Here is a 23,196-nt window from a genome sequence, read left to right on the forward strand (position 1 = left end):
TTCGTTGTATGTGTGCTTACTGTGACTGTCACCCTGATATTGGCTACTAGGTAGCTACTTCCCACGCTGTTGCCGGACAGTAGTGCTTGTCAAGCGGGACATACCCTCCCCATTGAGTAGTACACTGTATGTATGTATGTATGAATCAATGTGACATCTAGATGGTTATCCATATTAGTTATTTATTGTGTGGGTTGCTATCCTACTTGAAATAAAATCATGTGAGAGAAAAAAATGGCCACGTTAGCTTCCGCAGGCGACACGACTGTGATACCCAGTAAGAAGAACCCACAGGTCGGCAGGCACGTCGATATAACACCGGCTTATCGACTCATCGTGCAGCCCAATCAGACACGCAACACGTCTTGAGAGGCAACAAATCTGCCCAATTAGCTGATTCGCTTTTCATACACCCACTCCTTTCGACACACCCACTCGCCCAAACTCCGCTCGCCATATTGGGCTGCAGCAAACCATACTTGGAAGATGAGGGCCAGCCCAACGAAACAACTATGCAAAAAGTATTACAAAGTAGTGCAGTGCAAGGGAGGTTTAGTTGCAAAACGACATAAAATAAAACTATTTTACACATGACATTTGCATTGTAACATTATTCTACAAGCAACTAAATTCAGAAATTATTTTTGAGTGACAATGATGTGAATGTAGTGGAAACATAGAGAGTGAACCAATGTGAATGTAGTGGAAACATAGAGAGTGAACCAATGTGAATGTAGTGGAAACATAGAGAGTGAACCAATGTGAATGTAGTGGAAACATAGAGAGTGAACCAATGTGAATGTAGTGGAAACATAGAGAGTGAACCAATGTGAATGTAGTGGAAACATAGAGAGTGAACCAATGTGAATGATGATGAAGGCCGGTGATGAAGATGCCTCTAACGACTTGCTGGCACCGAGGCCCAGCATGATGACGCAATCATGATTTATGGCATTGTTTGAATGACAGACCATCTGTGGGCTATCACAGGAGTCAAACACACCTTATCTGTGGCAGTCTCGATGAAGAGACATTTCCACAGAAATACAAGGGTCACTGAAGCCAGGAGAGGTGAAGACTGATGAAACTTGAATCGACAAAATTAATGTTACTGTGTGAATTAAATTGTCATGTTTAGGATTGTTTCAAGAGTTCATAAAGAGCTATGCATTTTGATATGTTTCATGGATTTATTGTTCCAGGGAAACTGTTATTCTGTTCGTCGGATGGTGGATAGTCGGATGGCGGATAGTCGGATGGCGGATAGTTCAAAGAGGAACGACTCAGGGGTGTGCTTTATCATAGTGTTGAGGTGTGGTGATTAATTTAGAGAATACGTGTGAAGTTTTATGCCTTTTGTTTTAATGTTTTGGGCCATGCAAAGTTATGTTAATTAGACGATGGCAGATACTGGGATTTGGTGCTCTTGGAAGAATAAAAGCTGGGTTTAAAACGTCGATCATGGAGTCATTGGTAAACCGATCTCCTGATGTACGTTTGTGTGTCATAGTGGTGACGCAAGGCTGGCAACCTTGGCTATACCCACTGGATACGACTATGGGCCAGATAGTACATCATATTAGGGTCATAGAGGCTCTACATTGACCACCAGACCCTGGTCTAAAGCTACCCAATCTCCACATGGTAATAGACTGCATATTGAATGGCCTGTGGGCTGCTCAAGCCTGCATGTAATGGAAGACTAGAGAGCTGGAAATAAGGGATGAACAGAAGTAGAGGGAGGTTGTGGTCATGTGTTCAATCAGGGGTAATGAGAGCCTGCGAGCAGCACTCAGCACTAATAGGTTTGTTAATCTGTTTATCGTCACACTTTAAACCAAGTATAACTTATGAATGCTTAATGAAGCCTTTCATAAGGCCTAAATGAATGCTTAACAAGTCTCATATTACATAATATGTGACCTGTTTATCAAGGTTCAAAACAAATGTGTGACCTAAACTGTTAGGCTATGGTTCAACCCAGCACTCAGAGAAACAAACACGACAAAGGGAGTGGAAGAAACAAAAATATTTAATAAAAGTTAAAATGGTCTTAGTCCAAAAAACAACTGAAGTAAAGGAACAGAGTGGGCTAGTCGGCTCCGGAGGAAGGAGAGGCTGAGGCAGGCAGGCAGGCAGGCAGGCAGGCAGACCGACAGGCAGGAAGGCAGGCAGGTTGGGAGGTATGTCCGAAACGCTCTGGTAAGAACAACGATCTGGCGCCGGTGGAGAGCCATGCCCCGGAATAAGTAGTGCAGGTTGATTAGAGAATAGGATGCAGCTGCGTAGGCAGGAATCACTGGAAACAACCCGCAGCTGCACAGGAGAGGCAGATCCTGAGCACGCCCCTGATCCACTCCAGACACACCCACATAAAGGGGACAAACACACATACAGATACAACAGACACAGAGGGGACAAAACAAGGAGGAAGGGAAACAGAAAAGGGAGAGACAAGCTGCCCACATAACAGTACCCCCCCCCTCAATGGTCGCCACCTGGCGACCCACCAGGCCTGTCAGGGTTGTCGTGATGGAAGTCCGTGATCAACTGAAGATCCAACACAAAACGCTTCGGGACCCAAGACCTCTCCTCTGGTCCATAACCTTCCCAATCGACTAGGTATTGGAGACCCCTACCCCGCCTCCGAGAGTCCAGTAGCCTACTGACGGTGTAGGCCGGATGGTCGTCAATGAGACGAACAGGTGGAGGTGGAACAGCCGGCGGACACAAAAGGCTGGAGGACACAGGTTTCAGTTGGGAGACGTGGAAAGTAGGGTGTATCTTCATGGCTGAAGGCAACTTCAAACGAACCGCAGCGGGGTTAATGATGGACTCCACCACAAACGGACCCAGGTACCGAGGAGACAGCTTGCGTGATTTGGTACGAAGAGGTACGTTCTTAGACGACAGCCAAACCTCTTGACCAGGATGAAACACAGGTGCGGGAGTCCTGCTCCTATCCGCTGTCATCTTGTTCCTGTCAGTGGTCCGAAGCAACGCTTCCCGAGCGTCGCGCCACACTCTCTGGCAGCGGCGGAGGTTCTCCTGAACCGAAGGAACAGCCAATTCCTTCTCCTGAGCAGGAAACAGAGGGGGTTGATAACCCATGGTAACCTCGAAGGGTGAAAGACCAGTGGCAGAGGTGGTGAGGGAGTTGTGGGCGTACTCTATCCAAGGCAGATGTTTGGCCCAGGATGATGGATGTTGAGCAGCCACACAACGAAGGGTTGCTTCGAGGTCTTGATTGGCTCTTTCTGTTTGACCGTTGGTCTGGGGATGAAACCCTGAGGACAGACTAACGGAAGCACCCAAAGCAGAACAGAAAACCTTCCAAACACGGGAAGTAAACTGTGGGCCTCTATCAGATACGATGTCCACAGGTATTCCATGGGGACGGAATACATGTTGGACTAGGAGGTCCGCTGTCTCACTGGCAGACGGTAATTTTGGTAATGCTATATAGTGAACAGATTTAGAGAATCTGTCCACAATGGTAAGTATAGTATCATTACCTTCAGACTTGGGTAGGCCGGTGACAAAATCCAAGGCTATGTGGGACCAGGGACGGCTGGGAACTGGGAGGGGTAGCAGCAGCCCCGAAGGGGACTGATGGGAGGCTTTGCCCCGAGCACAGGTTGAACAGGCTGCCACAAAAGCCCGAACGTCAGTTTCCATTGAAGGCCACCAAAAATGTCTCCTAAGCAGCGTCAACGTGCGTCTCATCCCAGGGTGACCAGCAAAACGGGAGGTGTGAATCCACTGCAACACCTGAGACCGGACCGTCTCGGGAACAAAGAGTAGGTTGGGAGGTCCATCACCCGGTCCCGGGTCCGTGGCAAGTGCAGTCTTCACAAGAGACTCAATCTCCCACTGAACAGCCGCCACGACGCATGAGGAAGGCAGGACTGCCTCAGGCTCGCTGGTCTCCGAAGGGTCAGCAAACTGGCGGGACAAAGCATCTGGTTTAACATTTCTTGACCCCGGTCTGTATGTAAGAATAAAGTTAAACCTACTAAAAAACAGGGCCCATCTGGCTTGGCGTGAGTTGAGTCTCTTAGTGGCTTGGATGTAAGCCAAGTTCTTGTGGTCAGTCCAGACCACAAACGGCAGTTCAGCTCCATCCAGCCAGTGCCGCCATTCTTCCAGTGCTAGCTTGACCGCCAGCAGCTCTCGGTTTCAACGTCGTAATTCCGTTCTGTGGGTGACAATTTTTTGGAGAAAAAAGCACAGGGGTGAAGCTTTTGGTCAGTGGGGAGCGCTGGGAGAGGACGGCTCCCACACCTGAGTCCGACGCGTCCACCTCCACAACAAACTGCAGAGAGGTATTGGGGTGTATCAACACAGGGGAGGTGGAAAACAGTTCCTTCAAAACCCCTACCGCCTGCTCCGCCTCAGGGGACCACAGAAAAGGGACCTTTGGGGATGTGAGTCTAGTAAGGGGTGCCACCACTTTACTAAAACCCTTAATGAACCTACGGTAGAAGTTAGCAAAGCCCAAAAATCGTTGAAGTTGCTTACGGGTGGTGGGTATGGGCCATTCCGTCACTGCCCGGATCTTCTCGGGGTCCGCCTTCACCTGCCCGCTCTCAATGATGAACCCCAGGAACGATGTAGACTGTTTGTGGAACTCACACTTCTCTGCTTTGACGTACAGCTTGTTTTCCAAGAGCCGTTGAAGGACTTGACGGACGTGTGACTCATGCTCCTCGGGTGACTTGGAAAAAACAAGAATATCATCCAGGTATACAAAGACAAAACGGTTCAAAAATCCCTAAGAACATCGTTCACCATGGCTTGGAAAACAGCAGGGGCGTTTGAGAGCCCAAAGGGCATGACCAAATACTCAAAATGTCCCAGTGGAGTGTTGAAAGCGGTTTTCCACTCATCTCCCTTACGGATCCGGACAAGGTGATAAGCGTTCCTGAGGTCGAGCTTGGAGAAAACCGTGGCGCCATGCAGAGGTTCAAAATCAGAGTTGATGAGTGGAAGGGGATACTTGTTTTTAACAGTTATGTTGTTTAAACCCCTGAAATCGATACAGGGGCGTAACGACTTGTCCTTCTTTTCCACGAAAAAGAAACCTGCACCCAAAGGAGACGACGAGGGACGGATTATGCCCGAGACCAGAGAATCACCAATGTACTGCTCCATTGCCTCTCTTTCCGGTCGGGACAGATTGTATAAGCGACTAGAGGGCAAGGGAGCACCAGGAAGCAGTTCAATAGGGCAATCATAAGGCCTATGTGGTGGTAGAGACAGAGCCTTGTCCTTACTGAAAACCTCCGCTAAGTCATGGTATTCTTTGGGGACAGATGACAGATCAAGAGGAGCTGAGGGATGAGTTGGGTTACACTTAGTGGGGGTACCGCTGACCTAAGGCACTCTGAATGGCAGTTAGTGCTCCAACTGAGAATGGTGTGACGTGTCCAATCAATTTGTGGGTTGTGAAGAGCCAACCAGGGGAAGCCAAGGATTAGTGAGGTAGCTGAGCCAGACATAACTCTTAGCTGAATGCTTTCACAATGATTGCCAGAAATCACTAGGGAAACGGGGGTGGTTTGATGAGTTATCTCCGCGAGGAGGCGCCCATCAAGGGCTGTGACCCGAATGGGGGTAGGTAGTGGCTCCATGGGGATACGAGTTTGTGTAACGAACTGGTGGCTAATAAAGTTATCTTCTGCACCTGAGTCTATGAGAGCTGAGAGTGGCAGGGAATGACTCTGGAAACGTAAGGTTACAGGTACTTGTAATCGGGGAATGATGGGTTCAGGATCTAACTCTGGGCTCGCAAGTAGACCCACCGTTACGAGCGAGCCTTGTCTTTTGGCCGCTTAGGGCATGTAGCCAGAATGTGTGTGGCGTCTCCACAGTACAGGCACTCACCCGCCTGGAGGCGCCGTTGCCGCTCTGCTGGAGGTAGTCGAGCTCGACCCACTTGCATAGGTTCCTCCTCTGTGCTCGGGATGGAATCAGGAACAAGAAGCTGCCGGCTCCGGGGAGGCAAGACTCGAGTGGTTGACGGCTGGGGAACTCGTCCTCCTAGATGCGGCCGACCGCCTCTCTCCCGACGCCTCTCCCGCAACCGGTTGTCTAGCTTAATGGACAGGGAAACGAGAGAATGTAAATCATGTGGCTCGTCACGAGCAGCCAGTTCATCCTTAATGGCTTCATTCAAACCGTTTAGAAATGCTCCTTGAAGTGCCACATTGTTCCACTTGGAGTCCGCTGCCAAAGTCCAGAACTCAATAGAGTACTCAGCCACACTGTTAGAACCCTGCCTCAAATTAAAAAGTATCTTGGAGGAATTACCCACATGGTCAGGATGGTCAAAAACAGTCTTCAATTTAGCAGAAAAATCAGCAAAAGTCAATCCAGTCAAAGTTTGATCTGAGCACACAGCCTCAGCCCAAACCAGAGCTCTCCCTCTTAACAGCCCCAGAACATAATGTACCTTAGAGGAATCAGTAGAAAACGACAGTGGTCTCTGCCGAAAAATCAAGTCACACTGAAGCAAAAATCCCCGGCACTTTTCCAATTCTCCATTGAACGGTTCAGGCGACGTGACAGGGGGTTCCCGACGGAACGACGCCTGCATAATGTCAGAGGAAACAACTTGGGGTGCATCAAACTGGGGGTCAGAGAGAGATGGAGAACTGATAACAGACAATTTAGAGACTTGTGTAGTTAACTGAGTCACCTGGTTCAGCAATTGATGATTATCTTCCACAAGAGTCCGAATCAATTGGTCATGCTGTCCTAGCAACGTTCCTTGAGCCTGGATAGCTTGTTGGAAGCTGTCTTCGTTTGCCCCGTGCTGTTTCTCTGTTGGGTCCATGGCCAGATCGTTCTGTTAGGCTATGGTTCAACCCAGCACTCAGAGAAACAAACACGACAAAGGGAGTGGAAGAAACAAAAATATTTAATAAAAGTTAAAATGGTCTTAGTCCAAAAAACAACTGAAGTAAAGGAACAGAGTGGGCTAGTCGGCTCCGGAGGAAGGAGAGGCTGAGGCAGGCAGGCAGGCAGGCAGGCAGGCAGACCGACAGGCAGGAAGGCAGGCAGGTTGGGAGGTATGTCCGAAACGCTCTGGTAAGAACAACGATCTGGCGCCGGTGGAGAGCCATGCCCCGGAATAAGTAGTGCAGGTTGATTAGAGAATAGGATGCAGCTGCGTAGGCAGGAATCACTGGAAACAACCCGCAGCTGCACAGGAGAGGCAGATCCTGAGCACGCCCCCTGATCCACTCCAGACACACCCACATAAAGGGGACAAACACACATACAGATACAACAGACACAGAGGGGACAAAACAAGGAGGAAGGGAAACAGAAAAGGGAGAGACAAGCTGCCCACATAACATAAACTGTAAGATAAAATACGTATTTTAAGAAGCATAGGCTTTAACGAAGCACAACCTGTTTACATCGAAGTCTTTATTTCCTCCACATGTGTATGCAGCAAGGACAATGTTGCAACTGTTCTGGCCTTTCAGTGTCTTTGATCCTGGATACCTGGTGAAAATTACCAGCAGCATGTCAATAAATACCATAAAAAAATGTGCCCTGTCTGATTCACAGGAGAGACAAATAGTTTCTGAAAAGTGCCGTGTGCCTAGATCAAAAGAGTCACTGACACCTTTCATGGAGAATAAAGAGTGGGTTGAACCTCGGAAACCTTTACAGCACCATGGTTTGCATGAGAGTGACATTCACCTCTTCTTTATTAAGGGCAAAGTCTCTCGGAGAACGGAAGAACAAACCTCATGAGATTTACTGGTGGAATAAAGGTTAAATGAAAAATAAATGTTAATTCTTATGGTTATCAGCACTTTTAGAACTATATGGTATGTAACATAATTGATGTCGCGTTAACCCTTTCAAACATGCCCAGTAGACAGAATTAGCCTATGACCTATGCTACAATGTTAGAATTTAGAAACAAAGTTAATAATTTGTTATCTCAATGTCGGCAGGTAGCTTAGTGGTTAAGAGCATAGTGCCAGTAACCGTAAGGTCGCTGGTTCTAATCCCCGAGCTGACTAGGTGAAAAATCTGTCGATGTGCCCTTGAGCAAGGCACTTAACCCTAATTGCTCCTGTAAGTCGCTCTGGATAAGAGCGTCTGCTAAATGACAAAGCAGAACTGTAGTTTGTTTTGTTAGAACGATTTCATTTTCAACTGCTATGTATGTAATGGTTGACCAAAAATACCAATCATTATCCTGATCTATTTGTTTAAGAGTTAGAAACAAATGATGCGCAATCCAAGTTAAAGCTTTTCATTTATATTAACAATGCTATTATCGTGAAATTATTGTGCCAATTTTCTTGGCCAAAACAAGTTTTATGTTCAACCTGTTTTTGAATGTCAATACTTTCATGAGAGACAAAGTACATGCATTCCCTCCTAGCAAAGTACCTCTGAGTATAGACTATGGCACTATGCCCTTGAAAACTATCCTTGAGATGACAACTTATGAGGCATGAAAGTGTCTAAAATGCATATCTTTGGGGGGCAGATATGCAATGACAGTAATAATAACGGTGTACTGTCGAGCACTCTAAAAGCCTCTGCGCTCAGCACTTTCCACTAGGAGGAATCAAGGTTCACCTGCCGTTAAGTGACAAAGGCTAGGAGATGAAGATAGATTATCCACTGGGCACAGACGTCAGTTCAACGTCTAGTTTTGATGTGCATTTGGTTGAGTTGTCAAGTAATGTGAATTCAATGTGAAATCAACAAAATATTTCACCATGTCATTGGATTTAGGTTAAAGTTTGGATGAAAAAAAGTATTATATTACATTGATTACTTTTTGCAACTCTAATCAGTTTTCCACGTTGATTAAACATCATCGGATATGTTTTTGGTTGAGATTACATGGAAACAAAGTTGATTCAATAATTTGTGTGCCCAGTGGGGAGGGTGTGGAGTGATATGTGTCAATGTCAGCTCCATAAGAGGCCCAAGCTGGCTTGTCAGCACAGTTATGTCCACTACCCTGAATCTAATGGCTCCTACACCTCTTACACCAACAACAATACTGCAAAGTGTATGTCTGCTTGGTTTCAAGTGACAGAACCTAATAGAAAGGTCACTGGAATTGCTGTGGCATCATCTGCAACACCTCAATGACCAGCAATAGACGTGTTGTCGGTCTGTGGTTGGGCCTGGCCTAGAGCATCAGATAGGCTCAAAATGACTGTACCGGGAGAAATAAAAGGAGTAGTCGGGCTAAACTCTTTCAACCATGTGTTTCTGAGAGTGTGAGTAATGAAAAGTTCACACCTCCAGGGTGAGACACGGCATCCATTTTGATGAGGCAATAAAAGGACTTGATAAGTAAATCAATCTTTCCTCCTCCAGAGTGTGACTTTTCAATGACACTGCATCTGAGGGGGAAAATGGACAGAGAGCCAAGTGCAACATTTCTGAATCGTGTGTGGACATGAATAACATTCTTATTCCACACTCTGGAATGGTGTGATAAAGGAACATGTGTTTATGTTTGTCCAGGTGGTTCTAGTTTCCTGATGAGTTGCAGCATGTGTTTATGTCTGTCCAGGGGGTTCTAGTTTCCTGATGAGTTGCAGCATGTGTTTATGTTTGTCTAGGGGGTTCTAGTTTCCTGAAGAGTTGCAGCATGTGTTTATGTCTGTCCAGGTGGTTCTAGTTTCCTGATGAGTTGCAGCATGTGTTTATGTCTGTCCAGGTGGTTCTAGTTTCCTGATGAGTTGCAGCATGTGTTTATGTCTGTCCAGAGGGTTCTAGTTTCCTGATGAGTTGCAGCATGTGTTTATGTTTGTCCAGGGGGTTCTAGTTTCCTGATGAGTTGCAGCATGTGTTTATGTTTGTCCAGGAGGTTCTAGTTTCCTGATGAGTTGCAGCATGTGTTTATGTTTGTCCAGGAGGTTCTAGTTTCCTGATGAGTTGCAGCATGTGTTTATGTTTGTCCAGGAGGTTCTAGTTTCCTGATGAGTTGCAGCATGTGTTTATGTTTGTCCAGGAGGTTCTAGTTTCCTGATGAGTTGCAGCATGTGTTTATGTTTGTCCAGGAGGTTCTAGTTTCCTGATGAGTTGCAGCATGTGTTTATGTTTGTCCAGGTGGTTCTAGTTTCCTGATGAGTTGCAGCATGTGTTTATGTTTGTCCAGGAGGTTCTAGTTTCCTGATGAGTTGAAGCATGTGTTTATGTTTGTCCAGGAGGTTCTAGTTTCCTGATGAGTTGCAGCATGTGTTTATGTTTGTCCAGGCGGTTCTAGTTTCCTGATGAGTTGCAGCATGTGTTTATGTTTGTCCAGGAGGTTCTAGTTTCCTGATGAGTTGCAGCATGTGTTTATGTTTGTCCAGGTGGTTCTAGTTTCCTGATGAGTTGCAGCATGTGTTTATGTTTGTCCAGGAGGTTCTAGTTTCCTGATGAGTTGCAGCATGTGTTTATGTTTGTCCAGGAGGTTCTAGTTTCCTGATGAGTTGCAGCATGTGTTTATGTTTGTCCAGGTGGTTCTAGTTTCCTGATGAGTTGCAGCATGTGTTTATGTTTGTCCAGGAGGTTCTAGTTTCCTGATGAGTTGAAGCATGTGTTTATGTTTGTCCAGGAGGTTCTAGTTTCCTGATGAGTTGCAGCATGTGTTTATGTCTGTCCAGGGTGTTCTAGTTTCCTGATGAGTTGCAGCATGTGTTTATGTTTGTCTAGGGGGTTCTAGTTTCCTGAAGAGTTGCAGCATGTGTTTATGTCTGTCCAGGTGGTTCTAGTTTCCTGATGAGTTGCAGCATGTGTTTATGTCTGTCCAGGTGGTTCTAGTTTCCTGATGAGTTGCAGCATGTGTTTATGTTTGTCCAGGAGGTTCTAGTTTCCTGATGAGTTGCAGCATGTGTTTATGTTTGTCCAGGGGGTTCTAGTTTCCTGATGAGTTGCAGCATGTGTTTATGTTTGTCCAGGTGGTTCTAGTTTCCTGATGAGTTGCAGCATGTGTTTATGTCTGTCCAGGTGGTTCTAGTTTCCTGATGAGTTGCAGCATGTGTTTATGTTTGTCCAGGGGGTTCTACTTTCCTGATGAGTTGCAGCATGTGTTTATGTCTGTCCAGGGGGTTCTAGTTTCCTGATGAGTTGCAGCATGTGTTTATGTCTGTCCAGGGGGTTCTAGTTTCCTGATGAGTTGAAGCATGTGTTTATGTTTGTCCAGGAGGTTCTAGTTGCCTGATGAGTTGTATGTGCATCTGCAAAAGCCATCCTTTGTCATGATTTCAAACCACAGGAACAAAAAACAGTCTGACTCTAAAAACCTTGATAACCGTTTGTCTGTCCCTCATGGCAATGCTAAACAGAAGTAAAGACTTGAAAGAGTGGATTAAAACTCCCTCTTATCTGGCAGAAGGAAGATGGAGAGCTCAGACGCTGAGTCAGACGTTTCTTAACCAGAAGTCGTATTTAGCAGTGTCATTCCTCCATATACTTTCTTTCAGTCTGATTCAAATCTACTTCAGCAAACCCAAACATTGCTGTCAGCATTTGCCTCTGAGTTGACAGGTGGGAGGCAAACTAGCTAGCTATGTATATCCCCAAGGATATCTGTCGTTACTGTCAGATATAACGCCTCTTCGGACCGTTGACATGAGGAATGACAGTTATAGAACTGAAGCTCTCGCATATAAATGAACACGCTTGGCAAAGTTAACAGCCTGAAAAAACTTTTAAAGGATTAAAATAGAGAACAGAGCCTTGCAAGGTAAATAAATAATCAACGAGGAGACTCACCCCCACCCCGTCCTCCTGTCGGTACTGCTTCCAGGCTCGGCCTGTGTCACTGAACAGCAGCAGGTAGCCGCTGACCCAGTCTGAGCCGCCGTAGCGCCCCTGGGTGGCGATGGCCGTCACCTCCATCCTGTCCCTGAGGTCCAGCTGCAGCCACGGCTGTCTGTCTGTCACCTGGGGGACCAGCCTCCCGCTCCTTGGGAGACCAGAGAGAGAAAACAGCTCAGAACAGGAAGGTGCAGAAAGTGACCTAGCATGGCTAGGTGTGACACAGCAGGAGTAGAAAGATGCACACACACACACAGACAGCTCCACGTAGTCCAGACAGCTCCAGTGTGAAAGATTGTTTTCCTTAAAGCTCCAGCCGATTCAGATAATATTGAATGTGTGGGAGAGAGTGGGATTGTGTCTGGTGACTGGTAACTGTGGCAGTTATTATGGCTATAGGGCTGTGATTCTGCTGTGTCAGACAGGAATAATAAGGCATTATTCAGCTGGACATTTGGGTTAATTCATTCAGACTCCCTGGCTGTACTCTACTATAGGTGTTCATGAGCACTGCAGAATTATCTAAACCCTGTCTAAAAGCAGTTTAATGTAGCCTTATTGGAGGTGATTCGGACAGTGCACTGTAAAGGGCTTACAGGGAGCTCAGTGGCAAGTACAATTCTGTATTTCATATTACAGTACACCTGCTGTAATATGAATATGGTATCAAAGCAAGTACTGTGTAATGACACACAGTACAATACCATAAAATTGACTGTATTATACTGTAAAAAAAAACTAAATGCTACCATAATCAGAATGAATGAATGAATACATGAAATTCATTAGCGGGAAGCAGTTTGTATTTCAAAGTATTTCACTGTAATTGGTGCAAGCAGGGATTGGGATTGGTGCAAGCAGATTAGCTGTTAGGTAAAGTGTTTACACATTAATGAATATTTGGTGTTTTATATCACTTGCACTTCTAGAGGCCTTAACAACAGCTTCCAAACTGGCAGCAACAACATGACAAAACAGCTCAACCGTTTTAAGGTTTAAGACTTGCTGCCACTCCAATCTGTCCCCTATGCAATTTAAATTGATGGGGCACTATAACCACATAGGAGTATAATTGGTACAGCGTTCTCACTCACGGATGCAACAAATATAGCCTCTTACAAGGCACGCCTCCAAATATGTTAATGAGCCAGACACAACAACACCATGCACTCAATAGTGGTCAAAAGGTTTTTGGTGCTCTAAAGTATTCTATGGGGTGGAATTACCCCATAGTACCATTGGAAATACAGCGATTTTCCCACAATGCACCATAATGCACCAATGCAACATAATGATCCGTACACAATATTGACTCATGTATAGTTCTGTTGGCTGGGACTCTCTGACTACCAGAAGTGGCCAACATTGGCTATTAATCATGGTTTCATGATTGTCTTAGTGACAGAACCTCAGCACATTGTGATTGATGGGGTTAAGTCAGAATTTCTTGAAGTACGTAAAGGTGTACCACAGGGGTTGATTTTGGGACCTGTTCTCTTCAATATTTATATAAACACCATTGGTCAATCTTTTAAAAATTGTTAACTTCATCTACAGTATACAGTATACAGATGATACTATTATGTATGCTATTGCCCCGAATGTTGATCTGGCTGTGTCAAAACTACAGTCAGTTCTTATAGCTTTGCAGGAATCCCTTGCTGATTTAAAATGTGTGCTTAATACGGGCAAAACAAAATACATGTTGTTTTTAAACTCTCGTAAGAGTGTTTCAGATTAACTACGTTCACTCATTAGATGGTTCTCTAATGAAATGTGTTCCTGCATATAAATACTTAGGCATTTGGATTGATATGGATTTGACGTTTAAAAAACATATAGATGAGCTGGTTAAGAAGCTTTTTTACAGAAACAGATCGTGCTGCTCTAAGCATTATTTGTTCTTGATTATGGTGACATGTTTTTATCAAAGAGAAACAGACATGCTAGCAGAGAATGATTAATAGCCTGTCATTGAGATGCAGATATCCTAGTATGTTTTTTAATATACATAGAAAGTATATTTTTTACTTAAGAAAAAAAAAACTCTCCATTTAAGCTATGCATCTCCAGTATATGTGAAGCTTGTCGAAGCGTGAGGTGAGAAGTAGATCTATTGTATTTTGGTGATAGAAACCCCCCACTATTTTGTGTGTGTGTCTGTTCATTGAATTTCTAATTTAATTTCAAGATTTACTGAGGCAAACACATTGGCCAGTCCATCTCCATCATGTATAGCACTGTTATGAATTCAGCGGCTAAGATTCCACAGGGGGTGGAGATTTGTAACGTATTGTGTTTTTTAAAGATGAGTTTAATCCCCACAGCTACTCAGTCGTCGAGCGGAAGAAGACAGATCAGCTCTGGCTGAAAGGTTCATTACTCAGCTGCTCTGGGCTGGGACACACCACCATGGGAGCAGATGAGTGCAGCATATCAAACCAGAGTCAGAGACACAGAGGAAGCATCGTTTACGGATCCCCCCCCCCAGGGAGCAGGATCATTCTGGTTGTTACAGACACACGTAGGGAGGTTGGCCGTGGCTAAAAATAACCCAGGGTACAGTCAGTGTTTGATGGACAGGGTGTGAAATATATATGTGCATATCTGCTACCCTGGAAGGTCTGTGGTTGCTATATATTTATAAGTATGTTCAAGGCCATTCAGTGAAGAGCAGTTTTGAAGGCAGGCATGAATGTACTGTAACTCCAGCAACTTTACGTTGATGCCACATTGACTACTAACCAGACTGAGGAGTATGGAGTACGTGGGACAATTAGGTTGGCCTTTGAGTTTATCACTGATGTTTAGTGATCAGATGTAGGTGGCTGATTCTAAATGAAACAGCTGGCAATTAATCTAACAACTGCTCACAACCATAGAATTAAATGACAAGCAATTTGTTGTTTACAATCCATCGATCAAATCATTTATAGCTATACACCGATAATTCATGTTTATTAATTAAGTATGTGGAAATGAAATGTGAGACCAACATACTCTGCACATGGTGTTCATGGGAAGTAGGCTATGCATCAAGAGGATCATTACTACTGATGGATATGTCTACACAGCGTTGAGCATGGACTTAGTCTTTACTCACCATCTCTTCTGTTGAGCTTGGCGAAGTGTGGAGCGTTACTGATGGAGAACTGTGAGGACCTCTCAAAGGAGGCCTGAAGCAGATTTGATACCAAAGGGCCATCACAGTTATCTAAAAAGACCAAAACCAGAACACTCAGGTTAGCACGATAATAAAGTAGCCTGAAAACTGTAGCAAATATGCTTTCCACATACATTTTATAACATTGAATGATCCTATTTCCTGGGATCTCCTTGAGCACGTCTTATACTGTCTCCAGTGAATGATTGACGACATTCAAGTGAGGTTCACTGGCTCCAGTATCTGCCAAATGACAGTGTATTGTATATGCAGACAAACGTGACAACCATCATTAAATTCTGATGGCATTAGACACAAAAGACGGGAAAGACAAATGGTTCGGAGAAGGGTTACACCTAATTCTTAATTTGCACAGGCTCTACTTCCAGCATGCACAGGCTGATGAAATAACTTGATCTCTTCGTTTATCAAGCTTTACCGTTTTTTGTGGAATGGGAGACTTAACTAATTACATGCGTCATAATCAGTCAGTTATTTGGCATTTGTGATGGAGCACCACAATGAAAATGCATTTACCCATTGTTGTTATAGTCCTTGAGACAAGAATGATGGGAAAATAAGTCTTCTCATTATAAGTCTTCTCATTATACATAATTAGTCATATGTGTCATTTATCATAGATTCATAATGGATAATACATAGTTTCCAATATGCTCAAGCTAGCCCTCTTCATCTAGGAATGTGCACCATTTTGTTTCTCTAGAGAATGTGGATGGTTTGATGATTGGTTATGCAGAAAGTACATAGACCTTCAAATGACCGACAACAAACCACCTAGCACAGGGATCATCAACCGCGGGCCAATTTTTTCTTGAGTGGATGTTCGGGGGGCTGGAACGTAATGACAAATAATTTGCAAACTGCGAATTGACCGCAAGAAGACAAAACAGATATAATATTTGACTAAAACATAATCATTTCAAACCTTGCTTACATTTGTATACAATCACGTGTCTCTATATTACGCGTGGGAACAGATTTCCAAAATTAAAATCACTTGGAGCTGATTTCCTGCTGTTTTTACAGTCTTTTATGTCCAACAATGAAAAATAAATGTTTATTTATTTTTTGCTCAGAAAACTGGGGTGGGTGGGGGGGGTGGGCAAATAAAACCATGCGGGGGCCAAGTACGGACCACGGGATGCCAGTTGGGGAACTTGTTTGAAGTTATCTGTCCTGGTCCAAAGCGGATTCAAGTCTCTTTAATCTCTCATTGTTGGGACAGAGTAATTTTCAGTTCAGAGGAAATCAACAAGCAATCGCCTCCTTGTTCACATAAAAGACCACAAGCACTTTTTCTTCTTTTGTCTGCTTTCTCTTCCTCTAACAATTGACATATTTTTTATCTGTTTAGAATACTGTCAAGAAAACCCAAGAGACAATCCATTAGTGTTTCCTGTTTTCAATTGTGGCTTCAGAGAGCGTCAGCACTGCATTTGATTATGCTGCTGCCAGGCTTTTATATCACATAACGAGCACATATCACTCCTCTCTTCTCACATTCTTATTTTCCCTCCAGTATTACAGTGCATTCGGAAAATATTCAGACCCCTTCCCTTTTTCAACATTTTGTTATGTAAGCGAAAACAGGAAAATACTTTTTTGCAAAATAATTCAAAATAAAAAACAGAAATAACTTATTTACATAAGTATTCAGACCATTTGCTATGAGACTCGAAATTGAGCTCAGGTGCATCCTGTTTCCATTGATCATCCTTGAGATGTTTCTACAACTTAATTAGAGTCCACCTGTTGTAAATTCAATTGATTGGACATGATTTGGAAAGGCACACACCTGTCTACATAAGGTCCCACAGTTGACAGTGTATGTTAGACAAAAACCAAGCCATGAGGTCGAAGGAATTGTCCATAGAGCTCCGAGACAGGATTGTGTCGAGGCACAGATCTGGGGAAGGGTACCAAAACATTTCTGTAGCATTGAAGGTCCCCAAGAACACAGTGGTTCCATCATTCTTAAATGGAAGAAGTTTGGAACCACAAAGACTCTTCCTAGAACTGGCCGCCTGGCCAAACTGAGCAATCGGGGAGAAGGGCCTTGGTCAGGGAGGTGACCAAGAACCCGATAGTCACTCTGACAGAGCTCCAGAGTTCCTCTTTGGAGATGGGAGAACCTTCCAGAAGGACAACCATCTCTACAGCACTCCCCCAATCAGGCCTTTATGGTAGTGGCCAGACGGAAGCCACTCCTCAGTAAAAGGCACATGACAGCCCACTTGGAGTTTGCCTAAAGGCACCTAAAGGACTCTCAGACCATGAGAAACAAGATTCTCTGGTCTGATGAAACCAACATTGTACTCTTTGGCCTGAATGCCAAGCGTCACATCTGGAGGAAACCTGGCACCATCTCTATGGTGAAGCATGGTGGTGGCAGCATCATGCTGTGGGGATGTTTTTCAGCGGCAGGGACTTGGAGACTAGTCAGGATTGAGGGAAAGATGAACGGAGCAAAGTATAGAGAGATCCTTGATGAAAACCTGCTCCAGAGCGCTCAGGACCTCAGACTGGGGTGAAGGTTCACCTTCCAACAGGGCAATGACCGTAAGCAAACAGCGAAGACAACGCAAGAGTGGCTTTGGGACAAGTCTCTGAATGTCCTTGAGTGGTCCAGCCAGAGCCCGTACTTGAACCCGATCAAACATCTCTGGAGATTCCTGAAAATAGCGGTGCAGCGACGCTCCCCATCCAACTTGACAGAGCTTGAGAGGATCTGCAGAGAAGAATGGGAGAAACTCCCCAAATACAGGTGTGCCAAGCTTGTAGCGTCATACCCAAGAATACTCGAGGCTGTAATCACTGCCAAAGGTGCAAGGGGTCTGAGTACTTTCCGAAAGCACTGAATATCTATCTCTTAGACCACGTGTCCAATTCATTCCACAGAGGGCAGAGTGTCTCTGGGTTTTCCCTCCTCCCTTGTACTTGATTGATGAATGAAGGTAACTAATTAGTAAAGAACTCCCCTCACCTGTTTGTCAAGGTCTTAATTTAAAGGAAAAAACAAAAAACCCGCAGACACTAGGCCCTCCATGGAATAAGTTTGACACCCCTGTCTTAGACTTTCTCTCTTTCCCTGAGGCCAATTAGTACATTACCTCATTGATTCAGTAGTACCTCATTGACCTGCTGAGACATGCTGCTTTCCACTGCACCTTATTGGCCCTCACCATGGTGATGCTGAGAACAGTTTTTATTTTTGTATTTTATTTGTTTCTATTAGGGGGTAGATCAGCTTTAATATTGCAGATAGATTGTAACTTCCATCAATGTAATTGTCTGCATCACTTCCAATCCCCCAATGCTTTTTTTCTTCTCGCAAATATATACAGTGGGGAGAACAAGTATTTGATACACTGCCGATTTTGCAGGTTTTCCTACTTACAAAGCATGTAGAGGTCTGTAATTTTTATCATAGGTACACTTCAACTGTGAGAGACGGAATCTAAAACAAAAATCCAGAAAATCACATTGTATGATTTGTATGTAATTAATTTGCATTTTATTGCATGACATAAGTATTTGATACATCAGAAAAGCAGAACTTAATATTTGGTACAGAAACCTTTGTTTGCAATTACAGAGATCATACGTTTCCTGTAGGTCTTGACCAGGTTTGCACACACTGCAGCAGGGGTTTTGGCCCACTCTTCCATACAGACCTTCTCCAGATCCTTCAGGTTTCGGGGCTGTCGCTGGGCAATATGGACTTTCAGCTCCCTCCAAAGATTTTCTATTGGGTTCAGGTCTGGATACTGGCTAGGCCACTCCAGGACCTTGAGATGCTTCTTACGGAGCCACTCCTTAGTTGCCCTGGCTGTGTGTTTTGGGTCGTTGTCATGCTGGAAGACCCAGCCATGACCCATCTTCAATGCTCTTACTGAGGGAAGGAGGTTGTTGGCCAAGATCTCGCGATACATGGCCCCATCCATCATCCCCTAAATACGGTGCAGTCGACCTGTCCCCTTTGCAGAAAAGCATCACCAAAGAATGATGTTTCCACCTCCATGCTTCACGGTTGGGATGGTGTTCTTGGGGTTGTACTCATCCATCTTCTTCCTCCAAACACAACGAGTGGAGTTTAGACCAAAAAGCTATATTTTTGTCTCATCAGACCACATGACCTTCTCCCATTCCTCCTCTGGATCATCCAGATGGTCATTGGCAAACTTCAGACGGGCCTGGACATGCGCTGGCTTGAGCAGGGGGACCTTGCGTGCGCTGCAGGATTTTAATCCATGACGGCGTAGTGTGTTACTAATGGTTTTCTTTGAGACTGTGGTCCCAGCTCTCTTCAGGTCATTGACCAGGTCCTGCCGTGTAGTTCTGGGCTGATCCCTCACCTTCCTCATGATCATTGATGCCCCACTAGGTGAGATCTTGCATGGAGCCCCAGACCGAGAGTGATTGACCGTCATCTTGAACTTCTACCATTTTCTAATAATTGCGCCAACAGTTGTTGCCTTCTCACCAAGCTGCTTGCCTATTGTCCTGTAGCCCATCCCAGCCTTGTGCAGGTCTACAATTTTATCCCTGATGTCCTTACACAGCTCTCTGGTCTTGGCCATTGTGGAGAGGTTGGAGTCTGTTTTATTGAGTGTGTGGACAGGTGTCTTTTATACAGGTAACGAGTTCAAACAGGTGCAGTTAATACAGGTAATGAGTGGAGAACAGGAGGGCTTCTTAAAGAAAAACTAACAGGTCTGTGAGAGCCAGAATTCTTACTGGTTGGTAGGTGATCAAATACTTATGTCATGCAATAAAATGCAAATTAATTACATAAAAATCATACAATGTGATTTTCTGGATTTTTGTTTTAGATTATGTCTCTCACAGTTGAAGTGTACCTATGATAAAAATTACAGACCTCTACATGCTTTGTAAGTAGGAAAACCTGCAAAATTGGCAGTGTATCAAATACTTGTTCTCCCCACTGTATATACACATACATACATACATACATACATATATACACATACATATACATTTCCTTTTTAAAAATATATTTCCCTTTATTACTTTCCATAATTGGAGTAAACTAGTGAACAACAATGCTTAGGCCTCTACTTCCAGCTTATACATAGTATTACATTTTATTTACACAGTCAATTTTACAATAATTCTATTTTGTTTGTTTTTACTGCTGAACTTCCTCTACCCTCAACCTCTCCGATCATTTTCATGATGTCCATCCGGTTTGCTTCTATATGCCATGTCTTTCTAACTGTGCTCTTTCACAAAAGCTCTCAACCTATAACCTATATACTTATTATGGACACAGTATGCTTACATTATTAGTTATCTTGTTGTTATTAGTTGTTGTTAGTTGTTATTAGTCCCATCCTTCAACTCCATTCAACACCACCCATCTATCTCTTAACACCATCAATATTGGATTTCTATTTGCCATATATTTTTCAACTGTACAGTGATGTTTTACAAAAGTTCTGAACCTTTCTATTCTCATTGTTTCTACAGATAGTAAATTGAAAATAAACATTTTTGCTAAAAGTATTATTATATTATTGATCGATTGACTATGACTTTTCAGATCACCCAGTAATGCTATCTGCAGTTTTTATTTTTTTTATTTTTAGGGGGTAGATCAGCTTTAATATTTCAGATAGATTGTAACTTCCATCAATGTAATTGTCTGCATCACTTCCAATCCCCCATATGTGTTTTTTCTCGTATATATATATATATATATATATACACACACACATATCCTTTTTTAAATTATATTTCCCTTCATTACTTTCCAACCCCACCACCCCTCCCCAATTGGAGTAAACTAGTGAACAACAACGCTTAGGCCTCTACTTCCAGCCCATACATACTATATACATTTCATGGACACAGTCAAATTCTACAATAATTATATTTTGTTTGTTTTTACTCCTGAAATTCCTCCGATCATTTTCATGATGTCCATCTGGTTTGCTTCTATATGCAATATTTCTGTGCTCTTTCACAAAAGCTCTCAACCTATAACCTGTATACCTATTATGGACACAGTATGCTTTACATTAGTTATCTTGTTGTTATTAGTTGTTGTTATTAGTCCCATCCTTCAGCTCCATTCAACACCTCCCATCTATCTCTTAACACCATCCCTATTGGATTTCTATTTGCCATATAGTTTTCAACTGTACTGTGATGTTTTACAAAAGTTCTGAACCCTTCTATTCTCATTGTTTCTACAGATTGTAAATTGAAATGTTTTGCTAAAAGTATTATTATATTATTGATTGATTGACTATGACTTTTCAGATCACCAATAGTGCTATCTGCAGGGTTAGCTCCAGGTAAATATTGCAATCCTTTAGCCATTCCTGGACCTGTGTCCAAAAACAAGCTACAAATGGACAATACCAAAACAAATGATCTAATGATTCTGTCTCTTCGCAGCAAAATCTGCAGAGCTGGGAAGATTTTATTCCCCATATAAATAACATTCTATTAGTAGCAAGAATTTTATATAATAATTAAAATTTAAATATTATAAGTTTTGAATCCGGCGTCGTTTTGCATATCAATTCATAAACAATATGCCATGGAATCGGTACGTCAAAAATCTCTTCCCAACTATTTTGCAATCTATATGGGACGGCTGTCAATCCTTTGGTCCTTAAATGAAACTGGTATACTTTATTATTTATCACAATTTTGTTTAACCAATTATGTTCTTTAATGCAAGGCCGACAGACAAGTTCCTTACTTTTTCCCCCTTCCACTCACCTTTTCCATTTTTGCGGTAATGCTGCAATTATTTGGTTGTAATTTTGGGTAGAGCATAACTCCACCAGTCCTACCGATAATATAATTTACGAAGATTATACCTTTTTTAAATATTTCAATTAGTATATTTGAGTTTAACCACAATATTTGTTGCATTATTTGTTCTGTCATTTCTGGAGGATTAAATTGAAATTGCAACCAACTTTCTATGGCTTGTTTTAGAAATAGTGATATTTGGGAGATTATTTCCTTTTCAAATAACTGAAAGTGTGAGGTTGTAATCTGAATAAAGGCAAAAAAGGCCATTGTTGAACAATGGGTGAGACAATTACATTTACATTTACCAGACGCTCTTATCCAGAGCGACTTACAGTTAGTGCATACATTTTTATTTTTTATACTGGCCCCCCGTGGGAATAACCCTGGCGTTGCAAACACCATGCTCTACCAACTGAGCAACATCCCTGCCGGCCATTCCCTCCCCTACCCTGGACGAATTGTGCGCCGCCCCATGGGTCTCCCGGTCGCGGCTGGCTACGAACCAGGATCTCTAGTGGCACAGCTAGCACTGCGATGCAGTGCCTTAGACCACTGCGCCACTCGGGAGACAATCTTACTAATTTGCTAGAGAACCAGTTTGGATTTAAGTATAACTTTTGTATGACTGAAGCTTTTAGTGATAGGTCTAATGCTTTAATATTTAATAATTCCTGTCCTCCGAATTCATATTCATTATATAAATAGGCCCTTTTAATTTTGTCTGGCTTGCCGTTCCAAATAAAATGGAATATTTCTTTCTCATATAATTTAAAAAACTGTTCGCTAGGCGTAGGCAAGACCATAAGCAAATAGGTAAACTGGGATAATACTAAATACTTTCCACAAATTGACCTTTCAATTGTAGCAAGATCTTATCTATTTTTGCTAACTTTCTATTAAAATGTATTGGAGTGAGATCATTTATTTCATTTGGGATATGTATTCCGAGTATATCCACATCACCATCAGACCATTTTATTGGTAAACTACATGGTAATGTCATAAAAAAATAAAAAATGTGATCCAATATGTAATATAGTACATTTATCATAATTTGTTTGCAATCCAGAGAGGTTAGAAAATGTATCTAGATCCTCCATGAGGCTGTGGAGGGATTCAAGTTGTGGTTTTAAAAGAAAACATGAATCATCAGCGTACAATGACACCTTTGTTTTTAAGCCCTGGATTTCTAATCCTTTGATATTATTGTTGGATCTGATTTTAATAGCTAACATCTCGATGGCCATAATAAAAATATAGGCCGATAGTGGACTACCTTGTTTCACTCCTCTTGACAGTTTAAAACTTTCGGAGAAATAGCCATTATTTTCTATTTTACACCTAGGGTTACTATACATGATTTTAACCCATTTTATAAGAGATTCTCCAAAATTGAAATGCTCCAGGCATTTATATAT

The 23,196-nt window shown here is 43.1% G+C and overlaps 1 protein-coding gene across 1 annotated transcript in view; it reads right to left on the reverse strand.

The window, feature by feature from the left end:
- The window catches only part of LOC121555203 (contactin-associated protein-like 5), a 133,656-nt gene that overhangs the window by 67,484 nt on the left and 42,976 nt on the right, over positions 1-23,196 (reverse strand). The window contains 3 exon segments of the mRNA XM_045212054.1: positions 11,758-11,927; positions 11,930-11,950; positions 14,906-15,016. Coding sequence (XP_045067989.1) covers positions 11,758-11,927; positions 11,930-11,950; positions 14,906-15,016 — 302 coding nt within the window.

The sequence above is a fragment of the Coregonus clupeaformis genome, chromosome 40 (genome assembly GCF_020615455.1).
Source record: "Coregonus clupeaformis isolate EN_2021a chromosome 40, ASM2061545v1, whole genome shotgun sequence".
In the NCBI taxonomy this organism is placed as follows: domain Eukaryota; kingdom Metazoa; phylum Chordata; class Actinopteri; order Salmoniformes; family Salmonidae; genus Coregonus; species Coregonus clupeaformis.